Below are 17,093 nucleotides of genomic sequence, written 5' to 3' on the forward strand. Positions count from 1 at the left end.
CTCAGAAAAAGCTATCTGCATGAAAACTCGAAAGGCAGACACTAAAAATGCATACCTGAAAAGTGTACACAGCTTGGTTTTGGATAAACTGGAACTATGATAGAAGCCCACTTATCTGTAATATTTTTATTATAATATTAATATAGATGTACGGGCCAAACCAAACCACAGTCACCCATTAATTCACAATGGAGAGAATGGCAATTATTCCAAGTTGCTTATTCCTCTAGTCCTTACCAGGAATCTTCTCATTAGTAGAGACCGCTAAGTCTAGCCAGAGATATGTGTTGGCCTTATTACTATGTCATATGCAAGTTAAACATTGTGAATTGCTCTTTATTTAATTAATTCTTAGAGGTAGAAAAGTGCTCCATTTTCATCAAAGGGACACAGAAAATCCTGACTCGAAAACATTACATATGGAGTTTCCTATGGAAAAGAAATTTTTAGCAGGTTGTGGCTCAGCTCTCTACGTACTCAGTTGTCAATGTGCACTGAAAGAATTGGGCCATTTTTCTCCTTTGTCATGGACATTTTCTTCTAAAATCTCCAAATCATATAATGGATATAATAGAAAATTTCCTTATTACACCCATGTTTAACAATTTCTGATCTTTGTTTTACATTTTCCTTAGCATTCTCTTACAACAGTAATGACTGTTTTCATTTTCTTGTTTCTTTGTGAAATTTGCCTTTTTATAATTTTTTGCTTTGCTGTCTATATCTTCATTTAGTTATCTTCTTTTAATCAATGTTTTTCTTTCTGCCTGTAAGTGTTTTTGGCTTTCTAGCTTCTATATTCTCCCTGTGAGATTAAGTACTGCCTCTGTCTCCTTCAATAAAAAGTAAAATTCTATGCAATTACATTTAGTTTGTATACTGCTATTATGGAGTAGTTTGTCACTGCACAATCTGGGCTTTTTTGTTTGTATTCAGATTGACTTAAGATTTTGTATTGACTGGTGTATCAATATCCAGTTTATAAGAAACAACAATTCCATTCATGTTCAAGAGGGCATTTCACTCGTCTGAAATAGGTCTCTATCTGAGCAATTTCTACAGAACAATCTTCTACACTGTGCAAAGTACTTATACTTAATTTCCTTTTAGGTATGGCTTCCCACAGCTAGTCTAGTTTCTTTCCAGAATAGCAGCTCTGTCAAAGGCCAGACATTGTTCCGTTCCCCATTTTTTTCCTTCAAGTGTAAACTTTCACATTACTTCTTGCAAATTCACTCCCCATGATAATTGATCTGTTGAAGATTTTCTTCACTTTGTCAATCCTTTTTTCTTCATTTATTTAATAAGACTTGTTTGTTCACCCAATCTACTGTGCTGTCACCTCTTTTCTTTCTAAAAATGCCGTCCCATCTAAGCATGTTCCGCAACCTGACAAACTAACACTGCTTCTTCTAAAGGTAAGTCAGACTCATACAATGTTTTTTGCTCATTTCTGCTCTCCAAAGTCCACCATAGCCTGATCTCAAAATAGGATTCCCATAAACACTGAAAAAAGTATGAGTTTTTTACAAATATTAAATAAATTTCTCTTTAGCGTATTTCACGAGCAATTAATACCTCTCTAAATTTCATTCTTTCTAAGAGCATGACTCTCCTGACTTTTTTAGCACAAAATGGTAATTAGACTTCTCTTCTATAATTGTAGGCTATTAAACTGTATCCAATGCCTCTGGCCCAAAATTACTGGAAAAAAGAATAGCTAGCTTTGCCCACCTTTCTTCTTAGAAACCTTTCCTTTTGAAGAGACAAAATCCTCTTTCAGTCCCTTTGCCTGTTGCATTTCTAGAGGATTCCAGCAGCTGTAGTCCTTAGCTGCTCTTCCAGGTTCTTCACCTCTCACATTCTTTTTTCTACTTTTCTAACACTGGATGCATGTTTCTTTTTCAACATCTTCATGTATCAGAGAGTGTTTTGGGGTAGTAATTACTGAAAATGCTCAGGTTGGATCTTGTAACTCTGATGAGTCTTTCCAACTAACAAATGCAAACTACCATAGAAAACAGGTATATGTAACACTGGAGCTTGTGAGGGAGGGAAACTGACCCTTGTCTTCCTCTCACTCTTAAGCTGTTCTGATTCAAGGCAATGCATTACAGAGAATGTTACACTTCTGCCTAAGACTATTCAAGGCCCAATTACCCTTAACTCCTTGCTTCAGCCTGAGTCTGAAATAAGTTTTGTGGCCATAGGATGGAGATTCTTATCAGCACTAAGTCTCCTATAAATGAAAGGGGAGAGTTAGCTCTTCCTGCAAGGAATCCAAAGTTGCTGGTCCCCAAGCAGAAAGCCATCAAATCTATAATAAGCCAGACCTTCCTAGTCTGTTTTAACCAAATTTATTAGAAGTCTTGTTAAATCATCTTTATATTGATTATTTTTGCTAATATCACCAATATATATGTGAGAGGGTTTGGCCAGCAAATGCTATCAGAGTGCTGCATGCTAACCCACAGGAGCTGGTGAAGCAGGAAAAGTGCACTTAGCTCTAGTCATTGGTGCTCCACAAAAATTAACCCAACATGGAGCAGAAAATATTTCTAGATGGATTGTGTCAGAGGAAACTGGAAGAGCTCATCTACCTTATTCTGGCAAAATGAAAGCTGAGAAAATATCTGATTGCTGTGTGTGGATACATCAAAATGACTTTTTTGAGCTAATGGACCATGCTGGCACAAAAACAAAATCATTCTGTGAATAAATTTAGGCTAGAAATCAGAAAAAGCATGAGAAGTGCTAGCTTCTGGAACAATCTCTCAACAGGGAGGCTGAGAACACAAACCTCACATTGTAAAATAGAGCCTGGTCAGCGTAGATGCTTATATAGAGGTTTATCTGACATACTGCCAAAAAAAAAAAAAAAAAAAGAAACACAGAGATTGGTCTCAGAGGGTCAAGAGAGTTGGTGAACCTTCCTGACCCCATAAGCCACATTCTCCAATTTTCACAGAGCCACATAGACCAGACACTTCAGAGAGCTGTGGGGAGAGTGAATAGCTCAGCAAGTCCCAGATCATTTACTGTTCCCTTGTGGATTTGGGCTGGATGGCCTTTGCATCCCAGCAGAAGTCATGCCCATTGGCTCATGTCCCCCAGCAGCCTCCAAACCACTGCCACATGAGTGCTGTAACCCCAGAATTGGAGCCAATTTGGCATACAGATCAAAAAAAAAAAAAAAAAAAAAAAAAAAAAGGACATCATCCCAAGCCCTCTCTGTCACACTGAGATGTAATGATCTTGCAGTCCACAGCTTTCAGATACCAGTGTGCCCTTTCTCCAGCCTAAGGAGAAGAAAAATCTTCTGAAATAAGAATGTGTTCTACAACAAGATTTTTTTAAGAACTTTTTTCTCTAATTTCCTGTATTTTTTAGCAACAGTAACACTAAGAACCACGGTGAAGACTGAACATCTTTATACTAAGTTATCATCATCAGGGTGAAACACTGTACTGATAACTTGAGAAGATTTGAGATTTAAGAGGCAATAACAGTGTCCAGGACTGCTTGTTCTACCAAAGCCATAACACTCACAGAAAGTAAGTGTCAAAACCGAAGATATGTGCCATTTATTAATAGAAGATGGAGTTATTGCTGAGTTAAGAAGTAGCCTGGAGTTACTAGTATAATTAAAAATTGTGATTAAATATTAAGATGATTGAAAAAATTTAAATTGTGAGCTGTCAAAGTGCCAAGTAAAAAATTTAAAGACAAATTTAAAAAGCAGTGGGAACACTCTTTTCCTGCCTTTTCCATTTTTTTATGTTACCAACTCTTTTTCACCTTTTCTAACATAATCCCCACACTCTTTTCTATGATTTTTGCAAAGGTTAGCAAGGTTACCTACCTCTACAACATACTTTTGTTGATAATACGTGTTTGGAAATTGCTGAAGAGGCTGTGCTTGTTCCCATGTGAAACAGAGAAAATATCATAGTGAAAAAGAGGACAACCCCTTCTGGGATGGAACTGCAGTCAGAGAGAACAAAATAAGTGCTTTTGGATACAGTTAGGAAAATGAATCAGAAGACTGGGAATAAGTTGATTGTGGGTTGTTTGGTTATCTAAATGCTGGTTGCTTTTTTCAGGATTTTCCGTCTCCATTTTCTTCGCTGTTCAGAATTATTCTTCTTAATTTGGGTAAATAAAATCCTTTTTTTGTGTGTCGTCTAAGGGATGTCAGAGCTTGATATGACTTCTTTGTTGCTGAGGAGGACCTAAGGAGCCAGGCAATTGCTGAAGTAGGCTATGAAGGCAGCGTGTACACTGGCACCACAGGTGGCCAGGAGCTAGATGTTTCCATACATGCAAATGTCCTCTTCCATGTACTGTAAGAATGAAAGCTTTTTAAAACAAGTTTTGTGTGCTTTTTCTGTGAAGAGCTAGGTGAAAGACCCCCACACATGCCACAGAAGGAAACAGACAGTAGGTCAAGGCGCCCTTCTGGGTATATTGGAGACTCAAGAGCCAGCATAAATCTGCTTGATCCAGTGCCTGGGCCAGCCCAGCACCAGCAAGTAGTGCACTAATGTGGCCATGGTGAAGCTGAGATGCAGGTTCCCATGAGAAGCTTCAGTTAGACCAGTGCTTTCCTGTGAGCAAAGGTGTTTTTTCTTAAAAAAATGGTTTCTGTCTTCAAAGACATTCTATTACAACCCAGAAAAAAAAATCTTATTTATGGCAGCAAATAATAGCAACACAGCCTTGTCCCTGCTATGCCAGATTTGCATTCCTCCTGTCTAGTTCTGTCTGCCACCAGCCTGGATGAAGGCATTCATCTTCCACAAGTGACCTACATCCTATTACTGTATGTTAACTCTGCAGTAATGCAAATAAGACATCCATAGCTAGAGTACAGGGTATAATTACATCCTTACACAAAAGCCATGCATGGGTAAGGCAATATACAATGCTGAATAAACTCAGCAAAAGTAAACTGTATGCATGAGTTCCTTTCCCATCAATTTTCCCAGAGATTATGGGAAATAGAGCTCTGATGCACACCTTCACGTCCATTTAAAATAACAAATGCACAGTGCCCAATGGATCAGTGAATACTCTGGGGAGAAACCAACACTTTTGTTCCCAGACAAACCCCTACCCAGTCAGCGAATTTCAAAAGGATGGCTGGGAATTCAGTAGAGAAGACAACAGACTTCATGTACTTACCTCTGAAGGCTGCCAGTCTGTGCTGGCACAGACACTCTGCTTAAGAGCTGGTGATTTTCTGCCCAGATCATACACGCTGCCTCGCAGCAGAACCTCAAACCATACAGCTGGAGGCATTCACAGTTCTGCCATCACTGTCCTGTTACAGTCCTGCCTCCCCAAAGCTTTCCACATACCTGAGCTTTTCCAGAGTATAAGCACATTTTTCTTTCCTGTCATTACATCTCTTTCGACAGACGTTTAATACTTTTTTTTTTTTCCACAAGTTTTCAATGTGACCATTTAAGCCACCCTACTCCATGGCTTTGCACTTGTGTTCTGAGTGTTTGCGCTGTGAAGTCGTTCACTTCCTTGCACCAGTGCTTAGTTCCCTATGGAAGCAACATCACCCATAACTCATCTTATAGAAAACTTGTATACTGAATTTCACTCCTATGTGCCTTCTTTTTACCACACAATAGCAGTCGAGATGAGATCTTCATGGTGGTGTACTCTTGTGCTGGATATTTATCTCAGTTGAATAGAAACACATATGCAAACCTGAAGTAAATTCTTGAATATGAGGACCCAAACATCCTTACACTCTGTATGACAGGATTAATGGAAAGATTGTTTATTTTGCAAGGCCAGTAACGTATGGCTTCTTCCCTCCAATGGTTGTACTTATGCTAGAACAGTTTTTTCTCCTTGTATTCATAAAGGACAGATTTTTCTGATGCAATTTTTGTATATATATTTTTTAAGAATATGAGCAGTATATCATTCCTAACAATTCCTCATTTTGGGATTTTCATGAAATTTATCTTTTCCTACCCTTGGTAAAAAGGTACAGGTTATATATCAGCTTCTTTGGGATTTTTTAATATCAGCTTGCATTTATGCAGAGAGTGAAGCAAGACTCTCACAGCAACCCCTAGGCAGCTAAAGAAAGGGCTCCCAGAACACTTGTTATACAGGAGAATGGCACCACAGCCCAAGTGCAGTGCCCAAGCAATGATGAAGAAAAACTTTTTAGTTAAGCATCTGCAGTGAAACATTGGTTTTACTGAGTTTCATATTGCTTGCGATGGAGTTTGACATTTAATTTTACTTTTGTCATATACACCAAGGTAAGAATTCTGTCCCACATTAAAGAGAATAGGAACTGTTAATTTCTACTGTGGTTCAGTGGTCTTTATTGCACAAGCCGAGAGCTGGCCATCTCTCAGTTAGCCACAGGACCAGCACAATGCCTTTGGGGTCACGTTAGGTGGCAACTGCCAGTCTCGTCAAGGACTGGACCCCAAGCAGCACATACAAAGAACAAGAGAAGCTGTGGAGTGCAGTACCTCCCAAGTGTCTTGCCTCTGTGTGTTTGCTGACAATATGAGGAGAGATGGTCATGGCTTGGAAGACAGATGGTAAAGCATAGTTCATATTCCAAAATACCGACTCCAACAGGAGCAGAGCTCTTCAGTGAGTCTCTTCTCTGCCATTTTCTTGTGATTGTTCCATTCATAGGAAATTGCATTCCAGAGGTCATAAAATCCAAGCAACAGTGACTCATACATTAATAGGATTTTACTTTCAGTCTCCTACAGGTTGCTTTTTAACATGCATTTTCCAAAATAAAGCAAAAATCTGACAATACCTATCAATTTTCATAGTGTTATTTTTGCATATACATCAGCAAGAGGGTTGTACATCTTTCCACATTGCACTTCAGTCCCAGGCCAGGTTATTTCTACAACTGCATTTTTCCTATTCTTCTTGATTAATGTTTTTCCAAATTCCTTAAAGTAATCATGATAACATTTGAAAGTAGTCAGTGTCTCATCCAAAGCATTCTAAAACGACTTCAAGAAAACAAACTTCAGAAACCTTTTCCTTTATGAATTTATAGTGGAAGTAGTTTCAGTATTTGATTTGATTCTTTCCAAGTAATAGGAAGGTTGTATTGGAAGTAACGCACCTTCAAAATAAGTATATAATACAAGTTCACTGTGGTTTTCGAAATGTTGCACTCCACTCCTCTTGTTGCCTGCCTGGACTTCTTTGGGAGTAAACACTTGTTTGTGTGAGAGATCAGGCTACGTGCACCAGGCTCAGCCAGCAAGACGTGCACACTGCAGACCTACCCTGCTGATCTGCCTCCCTTTCAACAGGAGTGTTGGAGAGCAGCAGGCCAGGCATCCCTGGTACCATAATAGTCTGTATCTTCTTCCAGTGTCTAATCAGGTGTTTAGGGCTCTGCTTTCTCCATGAAACAGTAACAGTGGCGCTGAAGACAGATCTCTTCTGGCATATGTGTGGTTCAGCACGTACAGCCAACAACTGCCATGGCCTCATTGACTTACACTGTGAAAGGACTCCAAAATGGGCCTGAAGATTCAGCTCTCAGAACTACTGAGGCTGCACAAACTCGTGTGCTCATACGTAGTTGTGATTGGAGCTCCTGGTTTCCATGTTCTCGGGTACATTCTCTGCAGCCCTCCCACCACTTCAGGTATGGCGGTAACATCTCAGAAGCTATCCTCCTCAACCAAGGAATGGGGGCAGAACGAGATTTTGAAAGCATCCTGGAGCAGCCTCTTAAGAGACCTTTGGAGGTAAAGTTACAAGTCTGAGAAAATAGAACGTGGTGTCAGAACTTTCGCAGGCATTTGACTAGTTTTCCTGTATGTACAGAAGTGCACACAATACACTAAATTGTTTTGTAAGCAAATACAAAGTAAGTGGTAGGTAGGAAATTTGAAAGAGCTATTTGAGGAAATAATGGCAACACTAGCAAGATAAAATCATTGTATATGCATGTCTGCCACTGAGGAGTTTTTATTTCCTACACTCATTTTTGGGAACTGTGGGGAAAAAATAGAAGGGATATTTGATGCAACAGAGAAAATAAAAATAAATACCCTTACCTTGGCCAAACAAGAACCCAACACACATCTAAAGGCAAGTCGATGGGAATTTTGCCTTATTCAACACTGGTACAGTCCCAGGCACCCTTAATGATAATGTTCCTTATTTTATAAATAATATGACAACCCATAAGTTGTACATATCTGATCATATACTGTGGTTTCTATTTAAATTTAATTTATGTGGTTTTACCAGTTTGCAAGAGATTTGACCTTTCACTTGCCTTTCCTTATTACCTACCACCACATTTTTAGGCAATGATACACTTCTGGTTTGGAATACAATGAAAATGAAAACAGAACAAAATAACAGGCATTTCTCAATGGCATAAAGGATAATAAAACTGGAGATTCTGTGATTACTGTGTAACTTGATGAACTTTCAAATGAACAGTTCAGCTGCCATCATTCCATCACTCAAGTGACTGTAGGTTAAAAAGGTGTATATATATAAAAGATATATATATTTTGTATTAACAGACTCTCAGATTATTGTATTATACAGACTACGTTAATGCAATTATTTGAGGAAGAGGAGTCAGAATCACTTTTCACCTAAGTAATCTCTGCATAACATTTCCAGTATGAACATAGAATCATAGAATCACAGAATGGTTTGGGTTGGAAGGGACCTTAAAAATCATCTAAGTTCCACCCCCCCTGCCATGGGCAGGGACACATCTCACTAAACCAGGTTGCCCAAAGCCCCATCCAACCTGGCCTTGAACACTTCCAGGGAGGAGACATCCACAGCTTCTCTGGGCAACCTGCTCTGGTGCCTCACCACCCTCATGGTAAAGAGTTTCTTCCTTATATCTAATACAAACCTACCATTTTTTAGTTTAAAACTGTTACTGCTTGTCCTATCACTACAGTCCCTGATAAACAGTCTTTCCCCAACTTTCTTATAGGCCCCCTTTAAGTACTGGAAGGAATATATGAAATTAAAACTTTTTTTTTTCACATTTTACATGAGGTTTGGTCCATGTTAAATACAGAAATAAGCAATATATTTTGGCTTAGAACATGGAGTTAACATGGTTTCTTCTATTTGTCAATCAATCCTAAATTGATTGCTATACCTGTATGGAATCCCACTGATTTTATATATGGAGACTCATATACTTATCAGGTAGCAGGAAAAACTGAGGTTATAAGTTCCTTTAAGCTGCTTTCTAGCTGTTCTATCTCTGTCCAATATATTGTTCCAGTACAACAATTTCTAAAACTACTAATTAGTTTTTGTGGAAAAAAAATGTTTTTCTTCTCTGGGCTTCTTTTCCCACCTCACATCATCAGTAAAAAGCATTTATATTGTAATATTAATCATGAACCTAAAGTAAATAAAGCTTTCCTAGTTACATTTTTTGGATCACTTGATTTCATCACCAAGTTTTTAAATAAGTGACTATTCTAACTTGTTGAGAGACCAAGAGACTAAGATAAAAAAAAATTAATTCAGATCATTATTAGGATATATTTTGGATATTTTTTTTGGGGGGGGAGGTAAATAGTTTTACATGTAGATTCAAAATTAAAAAGTATTTGTTGTTACATGTAACCAGGAACAGACATTCTTCATACTAACATGGTAAATAAATAAATAAATAATATGGGATATATTAGTCTCCCTGAAAATCCTCTGAAGACACTCCAGGTGATGTTAGTAGCCTTTAAATTGGCCCAAATGTCAAACTTGGACTACCAATTTACTGCCATACATTTCTTTGTAATCACAATTCTTTTGGCTATTACTCCCAAAAGCAAATATTCTGAAGTAATGAAAAGTACCTATCATGATATTTAAATTTTAACACATATATATGTGTTTTATTCAGAGAAAAAGTGGTGGTTGTGGATCTGCAAATGTTTTTCTCTGAATAGAAGACTAAGAAAGAAAGAAAGAAAGAAAGAAAGAAAGAAAGAAAGAAAGAAAGAAAGAAAGAAACAAGGCTTTTGTCTTTGTTGCTTGTTTGTAAATCCATTTCATAAGCCAGGATCAAAGATGTGGCTCCAAGGTTAAGTCTAGAAAGCTGCTTCCAAGTGCTACTTTGTGGCTGCTGGCCACATGTATAGTTATCTGCTACAGGAGGACTATTCGTCCAGGAAAAGAACAAAACTGCAGTTTTAGCTTCAGTTTAAGAAAAGAGCACTCCATTCAGCTCAATATTTACTTTACAACCTAGAGTAAGGGAGAAAATACCTTTATTTTAACCTAGGCATTAGTTAAAACATTTTAGATATCATGGATCAAAGAAATCCAGTTCATTCTTTAAAATAACATCCTATTTCTCGTTCTACTTATTTTTAACCAGAACCTTGCAAAATTTGATGCTTCAAGCTCAGTTGGCATTTTAATGTTTTTTGTTGTCTCATGTGACTTCATGCATTCTGAGCTTTGTTTTTAATTTCACATTTTTCTGAAATAAATATAGTAGTTAAATAGGTTTCTGTGTAAAACATTATGGACTGGCAAAGAAACATCATTTTTATGCCTAAGAACAGCATGTTTTTTTATAGATCAAAGAGTGCAGACTCGCAGAATGTGTAAGACATATTTCAGAGAGTGATTTCTTTTTTGTCTTTCTCATTGTTTCAAAACATAGAACACATGAGACTTTTTTAAAAATTAAAATAAAAAATATTGATTACTTAGTTAAATGTCCTTGCAATGCAGTGGATTTATTTCAAGAATTAAAGACATTCTTCCTTTTAGAGGGCTGGTTCTACTAAAGTTTCAGAAAGAAATAAAAGACAAAGACTATTAATGCTTCTATGGAAATTCTCTGCATTTCAGCTAAAGGATTAAAGTACCAATCTAGAACTCAAGCTGTCACAACTGTCTCTCTTTTATTTTACTAAAGTGCAGTTGCTTTAGTCTATGCACAGAAAGGACTTCAATTCTTTGAAGCACAGAGAGATGGAAAGCTCAGAACTGTGCTGAAGTCAGCTTGACCTAGTTTGATAAAGGCAAGATGAAAGTTCTCTGCAGAAACCTCTATCACCAGCTACCCTCTGCCTCACATGGGGGTCTCCCTTGCCTGGATGAGTACTTGGTTCCTGCCGCTCCTTCCCCGGGCTGTACAGGCAGAGCATGGCAGGTCACCGCTGCTAGCTCACCTCCCACGCTGCTCCCACCGCTACGAGCCCTTGCAGCACACTGTACCCCTGCACAGCTGCAGAGCAGCACTTATCTATCACACTTGCAGTGATTTGCAGAGAATGTACCATCTACCTGATCCATTACGTGCTCCTTCGTGGAATAGTGACCGGAAAGCTGGTCTCCATCTCCTTGCAAAGCACAAGGAACAGACGCTGAACACTGATGACAGGCTGATGTTCCAAAACTTTTGCCACTGATTTTGCTTTTGAACACTGCAATTACAACAATGCTTCAGGAGGCCAAAACTCAAAGATGCAGCTTTTTCACTTAGTGCTTATTCACAAAAATCACACTGGTTTGTTCTGTCCAAATATTTTGAATTTCTTATCTTGACAAGACATAGAACCTGCCCAAAGTGTATGGGTTCAATTTAAGTTGTCTGGGAGAAGAGAGCCCCCAAATAACTGCACCCCTAGATTTTTCCAGTAACAGGAAAGCTGAAAATAAATCCGCCTCCGGCCTCCTGAGGTGTGGCTTCTGTGTTGTCTCTCTTAAAGCTGCAGCACAGTGCTTGGTTGGCTAAACTTCCTGACCCTACAAACCACCCACCAAACTTTTCATGAGGCTGAGAAGGCACTGATCATGGCTGTCCGAGATCGAACAGGAGGAGGAGCTCTGAGACGAGGGCACAGTTGGGAATGGATAGTGTTTTCCCAGGGCCTCCCCACACACACATCCTTTTATTTTATATACTGAAGTACACATCAAGAATCAATTCCTTCTGTGGGAACTTTGCAGTCCAGCTAGATAAAGGAGACAAAAATCAAGAGCAAGGGGGTATTGTCATCATGATCTCATTTTATACATAGAGTATGGGGTAGCAGAAATTAAATGTCCTGCGCAGCTGGAGAGCAGCACCCACCTGCAAAGATGCATTTCTAGTTACTCTATCCATCACTGCAGTGTAAAAGATTTTATTTTACGTAAACAGGCAGAACTGTTAGGAAAGAAATTTTTAGATCCTAGCCTAAACTCCTGGGGATATGAAGGAAGATGTAGAAAAAAATATAATTAAACTTCTGCTAGACTGTTGTAGAATCCTTGAAAACAGTCTATTACATCTCTCTGTTATCCTGCATTTCGTCATTACTGGAAAAGGCACAAATAAAAACATCCCACTCTGACCTCCCTTAAGAACAGCGGGCTCTCTTTTAGTAAGAGATCAAAAAAAAAAAAAAAAATCATGCATGGACATCTCTATGTATTAAGTACAGCGTTTCATATAGTATGTATTGTGTCAAAACACAAAATTGATAAAATGTGGCCTTGACTACTTTAAATCATGTATTTTTTTTCTCTCCACTAGTCAAAAATAAAGACTGATGTAATAAAAAAAAGCAGTGAAAGGATGCCAAAAAGGTAGTTGTCTTCACATTACTTTGTGTCTTACCACATCATACTGAAGATCTTAACATTAGAACATGTTGAATGTTATAAGAATTTGCCTGCAAGCATTGAGCAATTCCCTCCTCTTCCAGAAGTGGATGCATGAAGTAAATCCTCTCTTTTCATTGCATATTAATAGAGATAGGAAGTGGCTATACATATGAGGAAATTAAGCTACTATGTATTTTATATGTGGTAATCAATCATTAAAATACAACAAGAGCATGAAGAACCTATTTCATCTCAATGTGATGCCTCTCTACTTTTCAAACATGCTTTGACAGTACTGCCTGTAAGTCTTTTAAACTTAATATTTTACAGTTATTAGGAAACAAACTTTCTTCAAACTTCTTCAAAATCTGTTTCATTATCTTGTCCCAGACAATTTTCAGCTTTCATCTGGCCTGCACTTGGTATACTTCCAAATTTAAAATCTTGACTACAGTAGAGTTCTCACCAATGGCCAGCGGAAACACAAAACATACACACTAAACATAAATAAATTTAAATACTCTCTACAAAATAAGTCCTCACAGCTGTGGTGGTCTGAAACGTGTCTGGATATATTCACTGATGTGGCTCCTTAGCTAATCTAGAAAACTAGAAAATTTGAGGACCTATGGAATAATGGAACAGAGGCCACAAGAATAAAACACCATCCTTTTGGCAGCAGCATCATTTGGGCAGTGCAAAAATATTTGCAAGGTGAACAGTTGGTCAGATAACTACTGCCAGTTCTGGGACAGCCTCCTACTTATTTTCCTTCACTTTCAAACATAATAGCTAGTGTTAATGCATTTAAAAATACAAGAAATACTTTCTCTTTCCTACTCTCTTAACAGGCTGTCATCTCAGCTTCTCCAGTATCCTCAGAAAAAGAAGTTGAGGTATTGTGATATTAGGCTGTTAATGATTCTTTCTTATTTCTGCTCTTATCCTCACCTTTCTCCTTTTAATTATAGCTTTTCTTGCAGCTCCTGCCCTGCAAATACTGAAACAGCATCAATAACCCTAAAGATGTATAGATTAAATGTCTATTAGACACAATGTTCAAAGCAAACCACGTCTGATGTGGGCTCATAAACATTATGTTTTATTTTTCATATGAAAAGGCTTTTGTGTTACAATCCATGGCTAATATTCACCTCCACCTTCCTTTTAAATGTGGTGCACCAACTCTCTTCTGAAAGGTACTCTAATGTACCCCTCAGATTTAATGCTACCGATACAGAAAAGGGCTGTGTCCTACTAATCCAAGTCCACGTGTGAGACTTCCATTTCAGAGTGGAGAGAGTAGTTACTTCCTTCACTTTTCTTTTGAAAAGTACTTTTTGTTTTTTAAATATAAATTTGGTGCAATTTCACCCAACAGACAGCAAATATCTGCTCTGAAGTTATATTCACACATTCTATAAAATGCAGATTGTGTAATATAGCATGATGGCTCTGTTCCATTATGCTTCATTACTAGGTTGAAAATTACTGACACTGTACGTTTTTTCTGTTTAGTGTTCTATCATTTTAAATTATGACTGCACTGTAGGTTACTCAGTGTAGTAAATAATCTGAAAACATTTTCTGCCTGGCACCCTACTAACAGCAACAACACCTTCCTTCCCAGGTGGTCCTGAGGCCTTTCTCAAATTCTCGTTAGATAATTACATTCTGCCTGCCTGAGGTCTCCTTCTGACTCCGCAAATGCATTCTTCATTTGTCATGGACAGTTTGTAGTGGTGCTGCAGGCTATGGAACAACTGCACTTGGGTGCAACAGCAGCCTTGGTACCTCAGTACAACTCACCTCAGTTGTTTTCCATTCTCTTTAGGATCATGGGATATAAATTGACAGAAAATAACTTGGGGGGTGGGAGGAGTTGTTTCTAGAAATTAAAATTTAATGCTTGAATTAATTAGCTTCCTAAAGATTCAAAACTACTTATTCTTCAGATGTAGAGCTAATGGTTAACAGGTTATCTAAAGCCTCTGACATTGCTTCAGAAAACAAAGTTAAAATAATACTAGAGAAAATAATGTGATCACTGATACTCTGAGAGATCAGAGAACGAAGGAATGTCAAACAAGGAGAAATCACCATAAGCTGGGCTTTTTAATCAGTAATTCCAACCTCAGCATTTATATGTATAGTACACACCTTAGAGTAGTAAAAGAATATGTAATAAAGCATTTAATTAATTCAAGGAAAGTGGTCCTTAAAAAAAAAAAAAAAAAAAGGCAGGCATTTTGGAAGGTATCATTTCAGCATAATTAAGCATTCCAAATAAATACAAATTCTTGTTCACTTTCATAAATGTAGACAGTGATCCAAAGCAGGCTCACAACCGTATCAACAACTGAACTGCCTCAAAGAATCAAGTTCCATTATACGGTATTAAAGGTTCCATTTTGAAGATGATAAGTAGTTTATCACAAATCCAAAAATATTATTCAGGATTATGTTTAGCCTTATGCTCATTCAGGACTACAGACAACCAAGCAGAAGCAGAATATTTCTTACTCATGAACAAAGCACACTCATACATCACACTGGAGGGAAGTAGACATTTTGTGAAGTTTTGGAAGAAAAAAAGACGAAAACCTGAACACTAAATACACAAAAGCAAACAGAAATGTTCTGAACCCAGAACAACTCCTTTTGTGGTGGATGAAAGACTTATCTCTAATTCAGAAACCTACGGTAAAAGTCTGAATCAAGCAGAGTAGAGATCTGCAAACAGATTTTCCTATTTCATGCAGTCTAAACACTAGAGCATTAATTTCTTTCTCTCTCAGATTTTGGATAGAATTTTCCTTCAGGGTTTAAGAAAACTTTCCAGCCAAAACCTACAAACCTGCTGATAATTCCCAAGGAAAAACAGAAGGACCTCCAATATGTGACTGCAGTAGGACTACTTACACTAATGTGTTTAAGTGAAAGCACGTTTTAAGTGGTTTTCTGGACAAATACCAGTCTACTCAACATTTTCCTAATCCAAGCTCCAAATTAATCATCGTATTGTTAAGGAAATAAATATGCACAGTATTACAGTGGAGTTTTATTAAGTTAAGGATATTAAAGTTGAAGATATCTCCAACCACCCAAATAAGCCTTCTCAATAATAACATACTGGAACACTGGTGCAATTGTCCTAAATTATGCCATTCAGATATAGCAAACCTTAACTCATACACAACTTTGTGTCTAATCAGACCTTAATAGACAATCAGTATTTCAAAAGGAAGGCCATTAACTAAAAAAAGACTCTTTTATTTATAAATGAAACATATGTCACTGAGGCATTTTCTCCAATGTAATTATTAATCAGTTAATCTAACTCTTCACTCTAGTCCACCGTCTTATGCAAGGGAAACTGATTATAACTTGCAAAGTTCAACTAAATTAAATATTTGTCTGTAGTAATGGTACTTACAGTAGAAATTATGTCTTGCTTGTAGGTTCCTCATTTGGTGATGTAATATTCAGAAGTCACCATGCTTTTGGTCTTAGATAAAGCATTTCCTTCATGGCTCTCTTTAAGTAGTCTTCTGAACAAGTCATTGCATCATAACATACTCTCTTCTCACATACATGTATGTGTTCTCTTTCTGTATTTCCTGTCCAAAATACTCAATAGACACATAAAAATAAACCAGTGAGTTACTAATTATGATACATGGCATTTATAGCATGTTTTATATCTTCAAAGTATTTTACAAATGACAGCTGATTGAACAGGTTAGGAAACAGAAACCTGAATGAAAATTACCCAGAGTCCCTTAAAAGATTGAATAATTGTATCTCAAATGTTCCAGAAGGCTTTAAAAGGCCACAGCTTCTTTGCTATAAATGAATAGATCAAAATCAGTGTTCCCATTAATTCTTCCTTTCTTAAGCATCATTCACATGAAACATGCATATGCAGCATGTAGTCTAATTGCTGCTGAAAGAGCCCCAGTGTATTTTAAGAGTCAGGTGTGCCTCAAAGTATATAATTTGATCCATTCTTTAAAGAAGGAAGACTTACATTGCTACAATTTCTTTTTTAATTCATGTTTCCTAAGTAGCAGTCACAAACCAGGCTCTCAAGTATCTTTTCTCAACTGTATCAATAGTTTTTGATTAGGACAAAGGAGAAGGGAATAACATACTCTTCACAAGGTTTGATTTTCTTTTCTGTACCCTCCTTTTTTTTTTTTCCAATTTTGTATCTTGTATCTCCCCTATCCATTTTTCCTTCCCATGTGGTGCAATATTATGATTATCTCAATTATGAATTTTGAAAAAGGACCCTGAGTTATTTAGTTCCCTAGCTTCAGTTGCACTTGGATTTGCTAAGTTCAGATGTCAGTGTTTTGAGGCATACTGTTTATTTTTTCTTTAATTCCTTCAAAATATATAGGTAGCATAATTATTTTGTATTCTAGAAAACAGGAATATTTGCAATAATGGCCACCGAACAAAAT

General features: G+C 37.4%; 1 protein-coding gene across 2 annotated transcripts in view; it reads right to left on the reverse strand.

Moving 5' to 3' along the window:
* The window catches only part of KCNK2 (potassium two pore domain channel subfamily K member 2), a 129,703-nt gene that overhangs the window by 89,478 nt on the left and 23,132 nt on the right, over positions 1-17,093 (reverse strand). For both annotated transcript variants that reach the window (XM_040552673.1, XM_040552672.1), the window contains exon 2: positions 16,061-16,256. In XM_040552673.1, coding sequence (XP_040408607.1) covers positions 16,061-16,094 — 34 coding nt within the window. In that variant the 5' untranslated portion in view covers positions 16,095-16,256. The remainder of the gene's footprint in view (positions 1-16,060; positions 16,257-17,093) is intronic.

Source organism: Cygnus olor, chromosome 3 (genome assembly GCF_009769625.2).
Source record: "Cygnus olor isolate bCygOlo1 chromosome 3, bCygOlo1.pri.v2, whole genome shotgun sequence".
Classification (NCBI taxonomy): domain Eukaryota; kingdom Metazoa; phylum Chordata; class Aves; order Anseriformes; family Anatidae; genus Cygnus; species Cygnus olor.